The 19,886-nt window shown below is 44.6% G+C and overlaps 1 protein-coding gene and 1 long non-coding RNA gene across 5 annotated transcripts in view; one reads left to right on the top strand and one right to left on the bottom strand.

The window, feature by feature from the left end:
- Positions 1-56: 56 nt before the first annotated feature.
- Positions 57-18,012, bottom strand: TMEM219 (transmembrane protein 219). Of its 4 annotated transcripts, none has more exons than XM_045164278.1 (5): positions 17,875-18,012; positions 16,639-16,837; positions 16,356-16,545; positions 4,353-4,582; positions 57-1,155 (listed from the first exon to the last, which is right to left on the bottom strand). In XM_045164278.1, the coding sequence occupies exons 2-5, from the start codon at positions 16,801-16,803 to the stop codon at positions 1,003-1,005; spliced, it is 738 nt and encodes a 245-aa protein (XP_045020213.1). In that variant the 5' UTR covers positions 16,804-16,837; positions 17,875-18,012; the 3' UTR covers positions 57-1,002. The 4 variants fall into 4 exon arrangements, with proteins under 4 accessions (XP_045020213.1, XP_045020214.1, XP_045020212.1 ...); XM_045164279.1 differs by lacking the exon at positions 17,875-18,012 and adding an exon at positions 17,386-17,444; XM_045164277.1 differs by lacking the exon at positions 17,875-18,012 and adding an exon at positions 2,173-2,339 and having other exon boundaries at positions 1,054-1,538; positions 16,639-16,899.
- LOC123465344 overlaps positions 17,112-19,886 on the top strand; it is a 24,512-nt gene continuing 21,737 nt past the window's right edge. Inside the window, exon 1 of the long non-coding RNA XR_006640567.1 lies at positions 17,112-17,613. This is a non-coding gene — a long non-coding RNA (uncharacterized LOC123465344). The remainder of the gene's footprint in view (positions 17,614-19,886) is intronic.

Genomic DNA, 19,886 nt, shown 5'->3' with positions numbered 1-19,886 from the left:
GGGGCTGATACCCGGATATCTGAGAAGGTGGGGTCAAGCCCGGAAATTCGGGACCAGGGGACTGAGCCCCAGGTCTTCGGCCACCGACAGGGGGCCTACCCGAGGACGTCCGACCGCACGGCCCCTCTCACGCCGGGGTCCGAGGGTGACAGCCCCCACTCCCGCCCCAGCCCCCTCCCTTTCCCCTTCTCTCTCCCGAGGATAGCTGAAAGATTGTAGCGAAGGGCGGTCCCCGTGCTCTCTCTCCCTCTCCTCTTCTCAGTCTCAGCCTCTCTCCGCACCACAGCCCTGGTCTCGTCCCGGTCTCCCTCTCCCTCTTCCTCCCAATTCCAAGATGGAGACCGGGCGGGAGCGCGCAAGCGCGGTAAGGACGCCGGGCCAAGGGGGGCGGGGCCCCAAAGGAAACAGCCCCGCCCCTCGCCCCTTACCGCTGCTGCCAGAGAGCTGGGCAGCAGCCCAGCCAGAGTGCGCGCGCGCCCCGCCACGCGGACCCTGGGTGGGAAGAGGCGGGGAGAAGGGTTAGTCTTAGAGAGGGAGGAGACCAGCGCGCTGTCCGACAACTGGTGGTGGAAAGAGATGCGGCGCATGCGTTCGCCCCGCCTTTGCGCGGAGCCCGAGCTTGTTGCTAGGGGAAGCTTTGAGGGGGCGCGGGTGGAAGGAAATGAGAAGCCGTGATCTGCGCCTGCGTGCAGGGTAGAGGTTGGGAGGGGTAAGGGAAGACTGCCGCTGGGCGCGGGAAAGGCGGGAAAACGGACTGTCCTGGTTAGTAACTACCCAGCCTGGGCGTGGGCTCCCAAGTTCGAGGAATCTTTGCTAGGAAAACTCAAATCCCATCAGGAGACTGAGGCCTTTCACAGCACCATGACCTGCACAAGGTCACACTGCATTTATGTCAATCCATTTCCACGACCACACTCAAGAACTGCAGTCATCTATGCCTTAAACCTGTTCCCTAACCTAAAGAGTCAACAAGGAAAAATACCCCAAACCTCCCTAGCCTTCCTACCCTAAAATTCCCACCTCAATCCAACCCCCAATCAACACCCCGGAAAACACTGAGCAAAAAAGCCTTTTATTTCCTCCCACATTCCAGCTCTCCACTTTTTGTAACATCTCTTCCAACTCAGAATCAAGTCCCAAGAAGTTGATCCACACCTGGAAAGAAAGAAAAAAGACAGGGCAGGTCAGAGGGCCCTTGGAGGAAGCTCTGGGATGGTTGCAGAAATTGAGGAAGGAGCAGAGGAATTGACAACTAGAGATAAGCACAGGCATTTATTCCAAGTGAGATGGCCTCTGGACCCCAGGACGTGTCAGGAGCCAGAAAGCCTTCCTTTTCCAATCTGCTCAGATCTAAGAAAGGCTGAGAGGGTTTCACCTTTTCCCAACCCAAGTAGGTGGCTGCAGTAGTCAGGCCTAGCCCTAAGCAAGATAAGCAAAGTTGATCATAAAGGTCGATCCTCTGGTTAGCGCTCTTCCTTGGGCCTGGCTGTTTCCTCTTCTTCCACAGGGACTTCCTAGGGCACAGCAGCCAGCCGAAGCTGAAAATAGTTTAAGAGCTAGGTACACAATAAAATGACTCTCAAATTATATACAAGACTCACCTGAAAAGATAAGATTTTTTTTACAGAATTTTTTTACCTTAATGAGTGAGCACACTAACCAGCCAGCCAATATGTCCTACCCTCACTTTGGGGGCTGTGTCCCTCCAAAGATCCTGTTGGCAGAACTTTTTCTAAATGCAATGATGGCTAATGTAAAAGAGAAGGTGCATGTGAAGTACTCGGGCACATAGCATGTGTCTAGTAAATGGGCATCATCAATCCTTTTGAGCAGCTCAAGATGAATTTCACAAAATTTACATCATAAAACTGGCATCAGAATTTCATGAAAAAAGCAAGACAAATAGGATTTATATCCAGGGCACATCATCAAATTTCAACCCTCTTAATTCACCACTGTTGCCAAAAAGCTTGGACATAAACTACAGCTATGAATCTTAAAGTCAGAGTATTAACTGAAAGAAGTCAGTCACAGAGGAATGTGTATGATTCCATCTGTATAGAGTACAGAAATAAGTAAAAGCAAACCGTATTGTTTAGGAATGGCTCTGTCTCAGAACTGCCACCCCCACCTCATCCCCTATTCCTACAGGACTGAGTCAAAGAACCTTACCTGAGAACAAGACGGGAACTAGGCCAGAGCTCTCAGAGCCGGGTTCTAGACCAGTGGGACTCCCGGCGCGGATGGAAGCATGCAGCAGTGAGACAGCAGAGGCCACAGAACAGAATCAGGAAGAAGCCCAAAACCAGCAGCCGAGAGCCACACAGAGTCAGCTCCTCCTAGGAGTGGGGATGGGGAGGGGAGGAGGAATGATGGAGAGGGTCTGTGGAGGATCTTCCCTGGGGAAGAAGACATCTTAGACACCCCCAGCCCAAGGGCTATAGAGAGAGCCTTCATGGGGGAAAAGGATCTCCATATCCAGGGAACAACTAAAGGGAAAACGTTATTTTTATTTATTTTTGGCTGTGCTAGGTCTTTGTGACTGCGTGGGCTTTTCTCTAGTTGCAGAGAGTGGGGGCTACTCTAGTTGTGGCGTGAGGGCTTTTCATTGAGCTGGCTTCTCCTGCTGCAGAGCACAGGCTCTTAGGCATGAGGGCTTCAACAGCTGCAGCACGTGGGCTCAGTAGTTGTGGCACAGGGGCTGAGCTGCTCCATGGCATGTGCGATCCTCCCGGTCCAGGGATCGAACCCGTGTCTCCTGCATTGGCAGGTGGATTCTTTACCACTGAGCCACCAGGAAAGCCCTCTATTTTTATACAATTTAACACTTGTCTACTTTCTTGCTCAAACATTAAGTTGAATACTGTAATGATGCCAAGAGACAGGGAAGTTCACTACTGTCTATGTTTTGAAATGTGTAAGCAGGGCCAGGTCTGGAAACCAAGACCTCTGGATTCCAAGCTCCCAGGTCATGTTCCTCACCACGGTCTTTACAAATCTGAGGGAAGTGTATGCAGCAGCCTCCTAACTGTCTCTCTCCTCCACTTAGCCAGTCTTGTCCACCCAGCACCAGGGAATCCTGTGACCTGCAGTTATCAAATCATAGCATCTTAGCCAGGCATCACGGTGCATCATGACCTGGCCCCAGCATCTCTTTGCCTCTTCCCCTAAGTCATTTCTAAGCCCTCATCGTGGAGTGCCCCCGAACACTGAACACTTTCAATCCCCAGGCCTATGCTCATGCTAATCCCTTTGCCTGGAACGTGTCTCCCTCCCCTCTCCCAAACCCCCTCTATGGCATTCCTGGCCCAAGTCTTCCTCATTCTCCAAGGATCACCCTGACAGGGCAGAATGAGCCTCAGACTTGGAAGTCAGACACTGCAGGTTTCAATCCTGGCTCTGCCAACTTAACCAGTTGTATGGCCTGGGGCAATTCACTCCCTCTGTCTCCTCATCTGTAAAATGGGATAATAACAGCTACCTCAAAAGGCTATTTTAAGATCAAATAAGATAATGAACCTGAAAACACTTTGTACATTATAAACTACTGTAAACAATTCCCTTTTTTAAGTGCCACCTTCTTGGTGAAGCACTCCCCATAAACGTGCAAGTTAAGAGTTAATTGGTCCTCACTCTGTTTGAATAACACTTTGCCCACATCTCTCTGATAGCAATTAGCCCATTCTGCCTTTTATTACTGCTTCTGAACTCCTTTGAGGTTAAAATCATGTTTTATTGTATCTAAAGATAACTGTTAATAGTAATAGGTAACATTTATCCCATCTATTATGTACCAGGCATTGTACTAGGCACTTTACATTCATTCTCATTTATCCTTATTTGTTAGTACTAGGAGATAGTATCCGGAGAAGGCAATGGCACCCCACTCCAGTACTCTTGTCTGGGAAATCCCATGGACGGAGGAGCCTGGTAGGCTGCAGTCCATGGGGTCGCTACGAGTCGGACACGACTGAGTGACTTCACTTTCACTTTTCACTTTCATGTATTGGAGAAGGAAATGGCAACCCACTCCAGTGTTCTTGCCTGGAGAATCCCAGGGTCGGTGGAGCCTGACGGGCTGCCACCTATGGGGTCACACAGAGTTGGACACGACTGAAGCGACTTAGTAGTAGTAGTAGTAGGAGGAGATAGTATCATGTTTGCTATTTTACAGATGAGGAAGCTGAGGTTCTGAAAGGTCCACATGCTTGCTCAAGGTCACACAGCCTCTGCGGCAAGATTATAAAGCCTGTGCTTTTCCCCCCTGGTAAAGCTACCTCCAGGGGCCTTCACAACACAGCAGTCAGCACGGCAGTTTATGAAAGCCTGACAAAGTTTACTGAGGCTCTTACCGAGGTGAGCAACTTGGTGAGCACAAGACCTTCGTGGCTCCAGACACTGACACACTCCTCAGACATTCTAGGGCTCAGGGTGGCATTTCCTGCTCCCTCCTCTGAGCAGGGTATCGGTGGCTGGCTGGAGGGCAGGATTTCTGGAATAGCACTAAAATACAGGCAGATTCCTGGGGTCCTTTCTGTGGTCACTCTGGCTGTAACGAGGACCAGCTCTCTTGCAAAAGATCCTATGAGAGGCACAGGGGAGGAGATATTAAGAAAATTCTGGGAGGTATCCATCTTTAGACATCTATTCATTTCTGTAGGCTTCCTACAGTACCAGGTATTTTGGTATTGATTGTATTCAAGAAAGTCCTTTAATACCATCATTTATGTCACTGAGAAATGAAAATAACTGCGTACCAATATAAACAAAATTTAAGTTAGCTCACAATCAATAAAACGGTCATACCAGTTCTCAGAAGGCTGCAGTAAAACTGAGATAGATACACACTGCTGCTATCAATTTCTATAAACTAGTCCATTCTTCTGAAGAAAGTTTTCTACTAGGTAACCAAATCCATTAAAAAGTTCACATCTCATTTCAAATTAGTGGAAAAAGAATGGCCTACTCAGTCAATGGCCCTGGGACAATTTCCATTTGGAAAAAAAGTTAGACTGTTACCTGACACTATAAAGTCCAGATGTATTAAAGAGCTTTTGTAAATAAACTAAAACAAAACAAAAACCTAAGTAAGTATTAAAAGAAAACAGAGAAGAATATTTTCTCATTTTAAAGTGGGAAACAAAGACTTTCCAAAAAAAGACACAAAACTTAAAAGCCTGAGGACAAGAGCAATAAATTTCGTAAGAATTAAAGGCTTCCGCACAATGAAAGGTAAGTTTTAAAAAAAGAAGAAAGTAACAGAATGACTGAAAATACCTATGGCATATTTAATTGGCAAAAGTGTTTACTATCCAGAATGTATAAAGATCTTAAAAAAATCATAAGATAAATATCTTGAAAGAAAAATAACTAAAGGATATGAATAGGAAATTCAGAGAATACATGAAAATGGCCAATAAACCTGTACGAAAATTGCTCAGCTTCACTAGCAATCAGAAGAAAGCAAATTAAAACAATCAGGTAATTCCAGGAACTTCCCTGGTGGTTCAGTGGTTAAGAATCTACCTTTCTAATGCAAGGGATGCGGGTTCAACCCCCAGTCAGGGAATTAAGAGCCCACATGCTGCAGAGCAACTAAGCCCTCACACCACTGTTAGAGTCCTCATGCTGAAACTAAGACTGGAGGTGGCCAAAGAAATTAATTTTTAAAAATCAGGTAGGAGTGGGAAGGAGCTTCAAAAGGGAGGGTATATATGTATACCTATGGCTGATTCATGTTGAGGTTTGACAGAAAACAGCAAAATTCTGTAAGCAATTTCAGTTCAGTTCAGTTCAGTCGCTCAGTCGTGTCCCCCACTTTGCGACCCCATGAATTGTAGCACGCTAGGCCTCCCTGTCCATCACCAACTCCCGGAATTCACTCAGACTCATGTCCATCGAGTCGGTGATGCCATCCAGCCATCTCATCCTCTGTTGTCCCCTTCTCCTCCTGCCCCCAGTCCCTCCCAGCATCAGGGTCTTTTCCAATGAGTCAGCTCTTCACACCAGGTGGCCAAAGTATTGGAGTTTCAGCTTTAGTATCAGTCCTTCCAATGAACACCCAGGACTGATCTCCTTTAGGATGGACTGGTTGGATCTCCTTGCAGTCCAAGGGACTCTCAAGAGTCTTCTCCAACACCACAGTTCCAAAGCCTCAATTCTTCGGTGCTCAGCTTTCTTCACAGTCCAACTCTCACATCCATACATGACCACTGGACAAACCATAGCCTTGACTAGACAGATCTTTGTTGGCAAAGTAATATCTCTGCTTTTTAATATGCTATCTAGGTTGGTCATAACTTTCCTTCCAAAGAGTAAGCGTCTTTTAATGTCACGGCTGCAGTCACCATCTGCAGTGATTTTGGAGACCCAGAAAATAAAGTCTGACACTGTTTCCCATCTATTTCCTATGAAGTGATGGGACCAGATGCCATGATCTTAGTTTTCTGAATGTTGAGCTTTAAGCCAACTTTTTCACTCTCCACTTTCACTTTCATCAAGAGGCTCTTTAGTTCCTCTTCACTTTCTGCCACAAGGGTGGTGTCATCTGCATATCTGAGGTTATTGGTATTTCTCCCAGCAATCTTGATTCCAGCTTGTGCTTCTTCCAGGCCAGTGTTTCTCATGATGTACTCTGTGTATAAGTTAAATAAGCAGGGTGGCAGTATACAGCCTTGATGTACTCCTTTTCCTATTTGGAACCAGTCTGTTGTTCCATGTCCAGTTCTAACTGTTGCTTCCTGACCTGCATACAGGTTTCTCAAGAGGCAGGTCAGGTGGTCTGGTATTCCCATCTCTTTCAGAATTTTCCAGTTTATTGTGATCCACAAAGTCAAAGGCTTTGGCATAGTCAATAAAGCAGAAATAGATGTTTTTCTGGAACTTGCTTGCTTTTTCCATGATCCAGCGGATGTTGGCAATTTGATCTCTGGTTCCTCTGCCTTTTCTAAAACCAGCTTGAACATCTGGAAGTTCACGATTCATGTATTGCTGAAGCCTGGCTTGGAGAATTTTGAGCATTACTTTACTAGCGTGTGAGATGACTGCAATTGTGCGGTAGTTTGAGCATTCTTTGGCATTGCCTTTCTTTGGGAGTGGAATGAAAACTGACCTTTTCCAGTCCTGTGGCCACTGCTGAGTTTTCCAAATTTGCTGGCATATTGAGTGCAGCACTTTCACAGCATCATCTTTCAGGATTTGAAATAGTTCAACTGGAATTCCATCACCTCCACTAGCTTTGTTCATAGTGATCCTTTCTAAGGCCCACTTGACTTCACATTCCAGGATGTCTGACTCTAGGTGAATGATCACACCATCGTGATTATCTTGGTCATAAAGATCTTTTTTGTACAGTTCTTCTGTGTAATCTTGCCACCTTTTCTTAATATCTTCTGCTTCTGTTAGGTCCATACCATTTCTGTCCTTTATCGAGCCCATCTTTGCCTGTAATGTTCCCTTGGTATCTCTAGTTTTCTTGAAGAGATCTCTAGTCTTTCCCATTCTGTTGTTTTCCTCTATTTCTTTGCATTGATCGCTGAGGAAGGCTTTCTTATCTCTCCTTGCTATTCTTTGGAACTCTGCATTCAGATGCTTATATCTTTCCTTTTCTCCTTTGCTTTTCGCTTCTCTTCTTTTCATGGCTATTTGTAAGTCCTCCTCAGACAGCCATTTTGCTTTTTTGCATTTCTTTTCCATGGGATGGTCTTGATCCCTGTCTCCTATACAATGTCACGAACCTCCATCCATAGTTCATCAGGCACTGTCTCTATCAGACCTAGTCCCTTAAATCTATTTCTCACTTCCACTGTATAATCATAAGGGATTTGATTTAGGTCATACCTGAATGGTCTAGTGGTTTTCCCTACTTTCTTCAATTTAAGCCTTCTGCTGCTGCTGCTGCTAAGTCACTTCAGTCTTGTCCGACTCTGTGTGATCCCATAGACGGCAGCCGCCAGGCTCCCCCATCCCTGGGATTCTCCAGGCAAGAACACTGGAGTGGGTTGCCATTTCCTTCTCCAATGCAGGAAAGTGAAAAGTGAAAGTGAAGTCGCTCAGTCGTGTCCGGCTCTTCACGACCCCATGGACTGCAGCCCACCAGGCTCCTCCATCCATGGTATTTTCCAGACAAGAGTACTGGAGTGGGGTGCCATTGCCTTCTCCGATTTAAGCCTGAATTTGGCAATAAGGAGTTCATGATCTGAGCCACAGTCAGCTCCTGGTCTTGTTTTTGCTGACTGTATAGCACTTCTCCATCTTTGACTGCAAAGAATATAATGAATCTGATTTCAGTGTTGACCATCTGGTGACATCTGCGTGTAGAGTCTTCTCTTGTGTTGTTGGAAGAGGGTGTTTACTATGACCGGTGCGTTCTCTTGGCAAAACTCTATCAGCCTTTGCTCTTCTTCATTCCGTACTCCAAGGCCAAATTTGCCTATTATTCCAGGTGCTTCTTGACTTCCTACTTTTGTATTCCAGTCCCCTATAATGAAAAGGACATCTTTTGGGGGTGTTTAGTTCTAAAAGGTCTTGTAGGTCTTCATAGAACCGTTCAGCTTCTTCAGTGTTACTGGTTGGGGCATAGGCTTGGATTACCGTGATACTGAATGGTTTGCCTTGGAAACGAACAGAGATCATTCTGTCGTTTTTGAGACTGCATCCAAGTACTGCATTTCGGACTCTTTTGTTGACCATGATGGCTACTCCATTTCTTCTGAGGGATTCCTGCCCGCAGTAGTAGATATAATGGTCATCTGAGTTAAATTCACCCATTCCAGTCCATTTTAGTTCACTGATTCCTAGAATGTCAACGTTCACTCCTGCCATCTCCTGTTTGACCACTTCCAATTTGCCTTGATTCATGGACCTGACATTCCAGGTTCCTATGCAATATTGCTCTTTACAGCATCGGACCTTGCTTCTATCACCAGTCACATCCACAACTGGGTATTGTTTTTGCTTTGGCTCCATCCCTTCATTCTTTCTGGAGTTATTTCTCCACTGATCTCCAGTAGCATATTGGGCACCTACTGACCTGCGGAGTTTCTCTTTCAGTATCCTATCAGTGTAAGCAATTATCCTTCAATAAAAAATAAATTAATTAATTAAAAAAATCATGTAGAAGGAAAGGGCAACCCACTTCAGTACTCTTGCCTGGAAAATTCCATGGACAGAGGAGTCTGGTAGGCTACAGTCCATGGAGTCACAAAAACAAAAGAGTTGTCCACAACTTAGTGACTAAACAACAACAAAAGTCAAAGTTCACACTCTTTCCTGTCTGCTACTGAGTCCAGCCAGTGAGTTTCTAATTTTGGTTGTTGTGATTTTCAATTCTAAAATTTGCACTTACATCTTTATGTTCTCTATTTCTTTACAGACTATTGTTAGCATTTAAGACTGTTCTTGATTGAGCGTTTTTATAATGGCTGACTTAAAATCTTTGTCGAATAATTCTGTCATGTGTATTCTATTTTGACATCTATTGATCATTCTTTCCTGTGCAAGTTAAAATTTTTGTGGTCCTTATATGGTGAATAATTTTGGTTGTATCATGACATTTTAAGGATTATTTACAAGATTCTGAACATAGTCTTGTTTAAATTCTATGAAGAATGTTGGTCTTTTTGTTTTAGCAGGCAATGGGACTGTTGGGGTTCAGGGTAAAAAAATTTCAACCTGGGGCTCTGTTTTCAATGTCAGATTGAGGCAGGAAGTAGATGTGTCCATCTTCACCGGGTGAACAATTGGGAGTTCATTCCCTGTGGTCAGAAACTCCAAAATATTCATAACAGGACAATCAAGAGAGGCTAGGCCCTACCCAGATAAGAGACCACATATTCCTCACTCTTTAAGTCAAGGAGACCTTCCTGTCTATATAACTCCTTGGAGGTCAAAAAGGGAATGATGCTAAACTACCCACAGGCCTTTTTGCTGGAATCCACCTTGGCTTAGAGATGCGTGAGCATACATGGGAGGATCCTGTGATATACCAAATACGGACTCAGGCAAATCAAAATGACTGGCCAGTGGCTAGCTCAGTTCGCCAGGGGCCAGTGCAGGTCGCCAGGGGCCGAAGGCTCTGGCCAGCACGCGGGGATGAGCAGGTCCCTGGGCCAGGTGGCAGCAGCTCTGCTCCACTGTGGGCGCGGTGCAGGTAGTGGCCTGCGGATCCTGGGCGTGCGGGGCAGAACGCTTGGGCAGCAGCGGCTCTTGGGAACACCTGGACGCATTGGTGAAGAAGGACAAGGTGGTGCTCTTCCTCAGGGGGACGCCGGAGCAGCCCAGTGCAGCTTCAGCAACGCCGTGGTGCAGATCCTGCAGCTCCACGGCGTCCGTGACTACCTGGCCTACAACATGCTGGACCACCGCCAGCTCCAGCAAGGCATTAAAGACTATTCCACTGTCCCGCAAGGGCACCTCAACGGCGAGTCCATGGAGGGCTGTGGCAATGCACCACAGGGACCTGGTAGAAGAACTGAAAAAGCTGGAGATCCGCTCCGCCCTCTTAGATGAAACAAAAGACCAGGACTCAAGTGAGGGAGGGGGGCCCGGGCGAGGAGCTGTTGGTGTCAAGAGTCTCACCACCAGAGAAGCCTTACCCATTCGGGTTCCCACTCTTGAGATGACTGCTTGCACTGCTTCCTCCAATTTGTAAGCAGCTGGGTGATTTTAGCCTGTCTGGTGTTTGGGCAAGGAATATCCCATTGTGAACATAATCGTAACCACTGCACTGTCATAATCAATGTCCTATTATGATGTTGTAAACAAAATTCCTTCTTGTGTTGTCCTTTGCTCTTTGCCTGATCCACGAGTAAACCTAGGAGCTTTTGAATCATTGTTATTCACGGGTCCACTGCAAATATGTCAGTCTGCAAAGATAATACAACCCCCCTCCCCAGTTTTTTGCAACTTGTTCTGCTAAGAAAAATGATGGACAAGGAAGGAAATAAGACAACCGGGTTTTTAGTTTTTTAAAAAATAAACTGCCAACCCAGGAAAGAGGAAACCCAAAAGAAATGCCCCACACAAGTGATTTAAACTACCACAAGGGTATGACTCTCTCTCTGAGTTTGCCTATGTGTCACAAGTGATTTAAACTACCAGAAGGGTATGACTCTCTCTGAGTTTGCCTATGTGTCTATCCACACATACTGTACTCTTTTTTCCTAATAAACACTTTACTTGTCTCACTAAAAAAATAAAATAAAAATCAGGTAGTTCCTTGGACCATTAAATTGGTAAAAATTAAAAGGAGTGATAATAACAAGAGTTGTTGAAATGTGGAGAAATGGGCACTCTTCACTGATGACACTTTTAGAGGAAAATTTGGTTGTTTCTATTGCAATTTTAAATGGAGACAGAGAAGGACTGAGAGGATGCCCAGCAAACTGTGGATTCTTCAGGGGAGGTAAGGAAGAGTTTTACATTTGCTCTGTACATTTCTATGTAATCTGATTCCACAACAAAATGAATTTGGGTATTTAAAAAAATGTCCATACTTTGACTCAGTAATACCACTTGTAGAAACTAATCCTAAGAAAAGGATTCAAAAGAAAAATGCAAAGTATACCAAGTGTTTATTGTAATTTCATGAAAAATACCAAAAAATAGAAAACAAAAATGTTTATCAATAGAGAAAGCATTAAAAGATTGGTCTAACCAATTAACAGATCGATTTATATCCATTAAAATAATAGTGTTCTGGCCATTCAGTAATATAGAAAACATGATGTCATAAAGTGAAAAAAAAAATACAAACCAGTATATACATCATAATTGCAACTGAGAAACACATTTGTGAAATTTATAAGAGAATTCCCCTTTCTTCTACGTTCCCCAAATCAAATCTCTCACCAAATCCTATCCATCTCATACTTCTATCAACTCTCTCAAATCAGTCCCCCTCTTTCACACCACCGCCTTAGCTCAATTTTTCTTATCATCTTTTTTTGGGGGAGCTGCGTTACACTGCAAGTGGGATCTTAGTTCCCTAACCAGGGAATGAACCCATCCCTCTGCGTTAGAAGTGCACAGTCTTAACCACTGGTTCAGCAGGAAGTCCTTATCATCTTTTTATCATAATCACCTCCTAACTGGTCTTCATGCACCTTGACCCATTCCTTCCAGGCAGTCAGCCAACAGAGTATGATCTTTTAAAAAGAACAAAAGAACAAAATTCTACTATCTTCCTGATTAAACTCATTGAGTAAGCCAAATATAATAGTTAAAAGTCCAACTACCTTGGCTTGGCACAAAGGACTCTTTATGGAATTCTGCCTGCTGCTTCAGATCCATCTCCTGCCACTCATCAATACTCCTTTCCCTGCAACAAACTGAACCCCTCGAAGTTCCTAAATGTGCCACTGTAATCCCCATCTGCCTGGTTTTGCATATGCTCTTCCCTCTGACTGGAATGGGGCTTCCCAGGTGGCTCAGCAGTAAAGAATCTGCCTGCCAATGCAGGAGATGCAAGAGACACCGGTTCAATCCCTAAGTCGGGAAGATTCCCTGGAGGAGGAAATGGCAAGCCACTTCAATATTCTTGCCTGGAGAATCCCATGGACAGAGGAGCCTGGTGGACTACAGTCTACAGTGTCACAAAGAACTGGACACAACAGTAACCGTGCCCACGTGCACGCACTGGCCGAAAGGGCACATTCTTAAGCTTAAGCCTCCCTCAAGCTTCAGTTCAAGCCCTACTATATCCTTGGAAAGGCCTGTCTTCACCATCCCTGCTTGATAGACTTATGAGTTCTCTTGCTGTACCCTGTGTTCTGCTGCACATGCTGAAAGGTATTTACTTCTGTTCACATCTGTATCCTTGCTAGATTGTGAGTGATTTGAGGTGAGGATCCGTGTCTTACAGACTGCTCGATTCCCCATGCTTGGTACCTAGTAGGTGTTCAATAATTACTGCTTAGATGATGCAATCATATATGATTACTTTTTACTTGGTCCAAAACAATCTTGAATGTTACAACTTTGTTTCTAACCATGCAGAAGCAGAAACTGACAAGCTGATCCTAAAAATAATATGAAAATTCAAGGGATCTGCAATAGCCAAAACAATCTTTTTTAAAAAAAAAGAACAAAGCTGGAGGGTTCACATTTTCTCCCATCCAATTATTAACCAGGCTCGACCCTGCTTAGCTTCTGAGTCAGGGTGGTACAGCCGCAGATGAGAATTCACATTTTCTGATTTCAAAACTTACTACAAAGCTACAGTGATCAAAACAGTGTGGTACTAGCATAAGTAGAGACATAAATCAATGGAATAGAACTGAGAATCCAGAAATAAACCTGTATGTCTGTGGTCAATTGCTTTCAGTAAGAATGCCAAGGTTATTCAATGAGGAAAGAATAGTCTTCTCAACAAAATGTGCCAGGTCAACTGAATAGTAGCTGCAAATGAATAAAGTTGGACCCTATCCTCACACCATACACAAAAAAATTAACTCAAACTTGATCACAGATCTAAATGTAAGAGCTAAAAATACAAAATTCTTACAAGAAAACAATAGTAGTAACCTATATTTAGTGACCATGGGTTAGGCAAAGTCTTGTTGGATATAATGCTAAAATCACAAGCAGTAACAACAACAAAAATAGAAACTGGACCTCATCTAAATGAAAACTTTCGTGCTTCCAAGCATACCATTAACAAGGTGAAAAGACAACCCAGAGATGGGAGAGAAAATTTGCAAATCATACATCAGATAAGAATCCTGTATTTAGAAAACAAAAGAGACTCTTACAACTCAATAATTAAAAGAAAAGTTATTCAATTTTTAAAATGAACAAAGACTCTGAATATACATTTCTCTGAAGAAGATACGCAAATGGCCAATAAGCATATGAAAAAAATATTCAATATCATCAGTCATCAAGAAAATGGAAATCAAATGATGCAACTGATAAGGGCTGAATTTCCAAAACATACAAACAGCTCATACAACTCAAACAAACAAACAAAAAAACCCAACACAATCAAAAAATGGGCAGAAGAACTAAACAGCCATTTCTCCAATGAAGACATAGATATGGCCAATAGGCACACGAGAAGATGCTCATCATCGCTAATTATTAGACAAATGCAAATCAGAACTACGAGGTACCACTTCACACTGGTCAGAATGACCATCATCAAAAAGTCTAAAAATAACAAATCCTAACAGAGGTGTAGAAAAAAGGGAACCCTCTTATGCTGTTGGTAGGAATGTAAACTAGTGCAGCCTCTACAGAAAACAGTATGAAAGGTCCCTAAAAAATTAAAAATAGAGTTGCCATATGATCCAGCAATCCCACTCCTGGGCATATATCCAGACAAAACTATAATTCAAGAAGACACATGCACCCCACAACAGCCAAGACCTGGCAACAACCTAAATACTTACTACTCAGCCATAAAAAGAATGAAATAATGCCATTTGCAGCAACATGGATGGACCTAGAGATGATCACACCAAGTGAAGTCAGAAAGAGAAAGACAAATGCCATACGATATTATTTATATGCAGAATCTAAAATACAACACAAATGAACATATCTATGAAACAGAAACAGACTCACAAACATAGAGAACAGACTTGTGTTTGCCGAGGGAAAGTGGGGGCGGGCGGGTTGAGAGTCTGGGGTTAGCCAACTATTATATATAGACTGTATAAACAACAAGGTCCTACTGTATAGCACAGGACATTCAATATTCTGTGATAAACCATAATGGAAAAGAATATAAAAAGAATATATATATGTATAACTGAATCACTTTGATGTACAGTATAAATTAACACAACACTGTAAATCAACTGTACTTCAATAAAAAAAGAAAACGCAAATCAGAAACATAATTAGATATCACTTCACACTGACTAGGATGGCTATAGTCAAAAAACAGGCAATAACCAGTGCTGGTGAGAATGTGAAGAAATTAGAACTCTTATACACTGCTGGAAGGAATATAAAATGGTACAGTCATTTTGGAAAACAGTCTTGCAGTTCCTTAAACATAGAGTTACTATATGACCCAGAAACTCCACTTCTAGGTATATACTCAAAAGAAATGAAAACAAAGAATGCAATAACTTGTACATTAGTGTTTACAGCAGCATCATTCGTAACAGGTAAGAAATGGAAACAATTCAAATGTCAATCAACTGATGAATGGATAAATGTGGAATATGCATATACCGAATGCCTTTCAGCAATAAAAAGAAATGAAGCATTAACATATCATACAATATGGATGAACCTTGAAAACATTATGCTAAGTAAAAGAAGCCAATCACAAAAGACAACATATTATATGAAATGTCCAGAAAAGGTATATCTTCAGAGATAGAAAGTATTACTGGTTGCCTAGGGCTGGAAGGTTAGGAGAAAAAGGGAAGTACATGCTAATGGGAACAGGACTTCTTCGTCAGGTAATGAAAACGTTCTAGAATGGACAGTGGTGACAGTTGCAACATTTTTTTTAATATAAAAAAGCCATTTACTTGTACATTTTAAATAGGTGTATTTTATGGTTATGTGAATCTTTTATATTTATATATATATATTTTACATAAAAAGAACAGGAAAAAATGTTCCAAGTCTGTATATATCATATACATTCCTTTACTCTTGCTCTCTGATCACACACATGTACACCTGACAATAAAAAGACCTACTCTCACCTGGCAATATATGTATATGTGTGCCTCCCTACAAATACACATATTGATTCCATGGAGAATCTTAGAACGATAGTGTTGGAAAGGACCACAGAAGTCTAAGAATTCCACTTTTCTCTCCTCCTCCTTCATTTCCACAGTCTTTAGATAAGGAACTTGAGGCCAAATCTCACCCAGGAATTAATGGCACCCCCAACTCACTCTCACTCGTCATTTTCCCAGAAGACTTAAGCAATTTGGGAATGGAAAATGTCTAATTTTTCTGTGTACTTCATAGCACACAGAGCTGTATCAGGCACTGTATCAAGCATGTATCAGGGACTAAAGACACTAGGTTAAATAAATAGAACATGCTTTTCTGATATCCCTGAGGAATAAAGAAGGTGCCTCTAACAGAAGCCTCAAGGGGTGAAGAGGACTGAGAAAGAAATTTAGGTCAAATCTTGCCAATCTCACCACACCTCCAAGGATAGAATCAAAGGACCCTCAAAGCTGGAAGGGGACAGAGAAAACATTTATCAAGAATCTACACAGTGGGCATTGTGTTCACTGAAAATATCTAGTCCTATTATAGCAGAAGTGATTAAGGCCCAGAGATGTGGCCAAGGTCACCAGGATGGTGAGGTCAGAGGCAGGGCCCCACCCCTGAGTGTTCTGATATCCAACCCCACAATTCCTCCTTGGTCTCACCTTTCAATCCCATCCGACTACCCTGGACCTGGGCTTGGAATGTCTGGGTCTTGTTTCTGTCTGGACCATCTCCAAAGTTCAAGGTGGTCAGTAAGCCCACGATATGAGACCCACGCCCCTTCCCTGTGACTGTCCCATTCACGGGGCACAAGGTCAGCTGGCCAAAAGATCTCAAGAAGGAGACCCAGTCCTGTGTGCAAAAAGAAGGTGAGGAGAGGTGAGAGGAGATTAGCAGCAAGAAGTGGCCTGCAGGGGATGGATGAGCAGGAGGGTGAGTACTCACCTGGGGGATGTCAGGGCTGCGCAGGTCAGTTCTGTGGGTGAGGAGGAAACCACCAAGACCCAGGCCAGAAAGGCCAAGAAGCAGCAGGATCAAAGTGGCACAGACCAGAGGTGGGTGGTGGGCCAGGCAGAAATGCAGGTAGTGCCCTGCCTGGCAGCTGCCCATGGGGAGCAGAGGGGTCTGAGCCTCCGGGAAGAGCCTGCGGGAGGACAGGAAGGGAGAACTGGACAAGAGCCTGCCAGTAAGAAGGCACTTACCCATTTCATTCAAAGGGAAGTTAAAGCATTGGGAAGAGAAGGGACTTGTCCAAGGCCACACAGCCAGTCAGTGTGGCAGAGCCAGGACAGGAATCCGAGGCTCTTAACTCCGAGTGTTCATCTCCATGCACCACTCAATAAATGTTTGCTGAATTTCATTTCTGAAGTAATCAAGGCGGAAGCTGAGCAGAGTACGCTGTGCCGGAAAAAGGAACTCAAAAAGGAGAATTCTCCAGGGGAGAAATTCAGGAAGCAGCTGTTCCGGGGCTATGGTCTGGCCAGGGTTCCAGCTCAGAGTCCAGACAAGTAAGCGTCGGACCAAAAAAACTCCACTTTGGAGCTAAACTCAACTGAAATCCTCCTCTGCCGCTCACTGGCTCAAGGAGACAAATCAGCGAACCTGTGTGAGTTTAAGAAATCTGTGAAATGGGAGTTCTAGGAACATCAAATAGGGAGGACTAAATGGGGCAGATAAAAGTTGCCCTAGTACCTGGCCTTGCAAGAACTGAACAAACGTTCATTTCCTTTCTATTTCTCTGGGTCATATGGATCTCCAAAACCTGGTGGGACAAGGCAAAAATAACTACGGGGAAAATTGAGGTTCGGGCACTTTAACAAAGGAGTGGAAGGGCCAAAGTCTGAAACCCGGCTCCTCTTGCAAGTGAGTGCTCTTTCCCTGGCGAGAAGCGACAGCCTGATGAAAAGGAACATCTGGAAGGTGAGATAAACAGATGGGCTGGGGGAGAAGGAGGGCTCCAGGGAAATGCAGGTGTCACCAAGGCTCAGCCCCGGCCCTGTTTCCCGTCCTGGCACATCTGGAAGGACGGAAAAGGCAGGAAGGGGGAGGGCAGAGCCAGAGGTCGGCGGCTGGTGGTGCCCCTAGGCCTCCCCTCCCCCGCCAAGCCCCTCCTGCAGAAACTCAACACCCGCATCCCTTCCCGCTCTAGCAGCGTCGGATCTGCCCGCCGCTCGCTCTCACCGCTAGCAGCCGGGCGGAGGCCGGCGCCCCCCGCGACGTCACGCGTGGAGTCGCGAAGGGGCGGGGTCCGTGCTCCCACCCAGCCGCCCCACCCGGCCTCGGCGGGATTCGCATGCGCAGTGCTTCTGCGAGGGCGCCTCGCCCCTCCCGGTCGGGGTGGGGGCGTACCAAAACAACATCCAATGCAGGGGCAAAGGGAAAGAAATAACGCCACGGGAGGTGAGTAAAAGGGAGAGAGGCATCGGAGGTAATCCTAGAGGCATTCTGAAATAGTAATCTGTCCATTCGCGGGGATCATGGGGGCATTTCAACGAGAATCTCGTCGCAGGCAATTTTCTTTTGCTCGTCTCCCACCCGTGCCAATAGCACAGCCCAGCCGCGCCCTAGTTCCGGGTAAAACTTGGGGTCCGCCCGGGGGCGGGGCTCCGGTCCCGGGACTCTGGTCTTCCGGGCCGGCGTTGGAGCTTAGACTTTTTTCTGCAATTTAGTAGTGTCTAATGGAACGCTAGTCCAGTACGCTTGCCTGGAAAATCCCATGGACGGAGGAGCCTGGTGGGCTGCAGTCCATGGGGTAGCGAAAAATCGGACACAACTGAGCGACTTCACTTTCACTTTTCACTTTCATGCATTGGAGAAGGAAATGGCAAACCAGTGTTCTTGCCTGGAGAATCCCAGGGACGGGGGAGCTTGGTGGGCTGCCGTCTATGGGGTCGCACAGAGTCGGACACGACTGAAGCGACTTAGCAGCAGCAGCAGCAGCAGCAATGTCTACACCTCAGGCTTGGTCCATGGCTTTTAGTGACCCCTTGATGCATCGGATCCTACAGCTGCAAGGCTGCTCAATAGAGACCATCTGCTTTCACTTCTGCTCGCATTTTAGAGATAAGAACAGGAGGTCCATCTTAACCCGACAGGATACATGGAACCAATAACTTTGGGTTCAAATCTTGACTCTGTCCCTGCCCCTCCATAAAACATAACTGTGCTCTTCTGGGGACTGAGTTTACTTCTCTGTTAAAGAGGATCATCTTATCTGTCTCACTGTTTGAATGGGAAAATTAAGAGATAAAGTGTGGGAAAACGTGCACCCACTGAGCACACAACCAGCACTGGACAAATGCTGTATGAAACAGAATCTGAGTATTCAACTCTGCTGAGGCTTCCTTAAAGCAGAAACCATGTCCTTTCTGTACCACCACCCCCAAAATTTTATAGCTCAAAATCCTCTCGTATATGTTGTTTAGTACTTAAGCCATGTCCAACTCTTTTGCAACCCCATGGACTGTAGCCTGCCACGTTCTTTTTGTCCATGGGATTTCCCAGGCAACCAGTACTGGAGTGGGTTGCCATTTCCTTCTCCACGGGATCTCCCCCCACTCAGATCCAACCCTCATCTCCTGCACTGGCAGGTGGATTCTTTACACTGAGCCACCAGGGAAGCCCCTCATATATATAGTCAAGTGATGTTCAACAAGGTGCCAAGACCATTCAGTGGAGAAAAGCCTGTCTTTTCAACAAATGGTTTCAGGAAAACTGGATATCCACATGTAAGAGAAGGAAATTAAACTCATACTTCACACCCTATGCAAAAGTTAATTCAAAATGCATGAAAGAACTAAATGTAAAAGATGAAACTATACAGATGTTGAAGAAAACATGAGGGGAAAACTTCATGATACTAGATTTGGCAATGATTTCTTCAATATGACACTAAAAGCACAGACAGCAAGAGAAAAGAACAGGAAAGTTAGACTATATCGAAGTTTAAAACTTCTGTGCATCAAAAGGCACAATCAACAGAGTGAAAAGGCAGTCCATGGAATGGGAGGAAATATTTGCAAATCATGAATCTGCCAAGGAGTTAATATCTCAAGTATATAAAGAACTCCTACAACTCAACAATAGCAAAACCAACTTGATTTAAAAAGTGACTTAAATAGATATTTCTCCAAAGAAGATATGTAAAATGACAACCCATGAGAAGATGCTTAATATCACTAAGCACTAGGGAA

The sequence above is a fragment of the Bubalus bubalis genome, chromosome 24 (assembly GCF_019923935.1).
Source record: "Bubalus bubalis isolate 160015118507 breed Murrah chromosome 24, NDDB_SH_1, whole genome shotgun sequence".
Classification (NCBI taxonomy): Eukaryota; Metazoa; Chordata; class Mammalia; order Artiodactyla; family Bovidae; genus Bubalus; species Bubalus bubalis.
The sequence above is the reverse complement of the archived record's forward strand: the minus strand, read 5'-3'. Positions and strand labels throughout refer to the sequence as shown.

Bases quoted from the DNA above. Each gene is read 5' to 3' on its own strand.
- TMEM219 (XM_045164277.1), bottom strand. From the start codon at position 16,899: ATGGGTAAGTGCCTTCTTACTGGCAGGCTCTTGTCCAGTTCTCCCTTC. The intron at 4,583-16,355 runs GTGAGACCAAGG...TGCCTCTCATAG, and splicing joins TAGTCGGATGGGATTGAAAG to GATCTTTTGCAAGAGAGCTG. The intron at 2,340-4,352 runs GTAAGAGCCTCA...CCCCACTCCTAG, and splicing joins TCACCAAGTTGCTCACCTCG to GAGGAGCTGACTCTGTGTGG.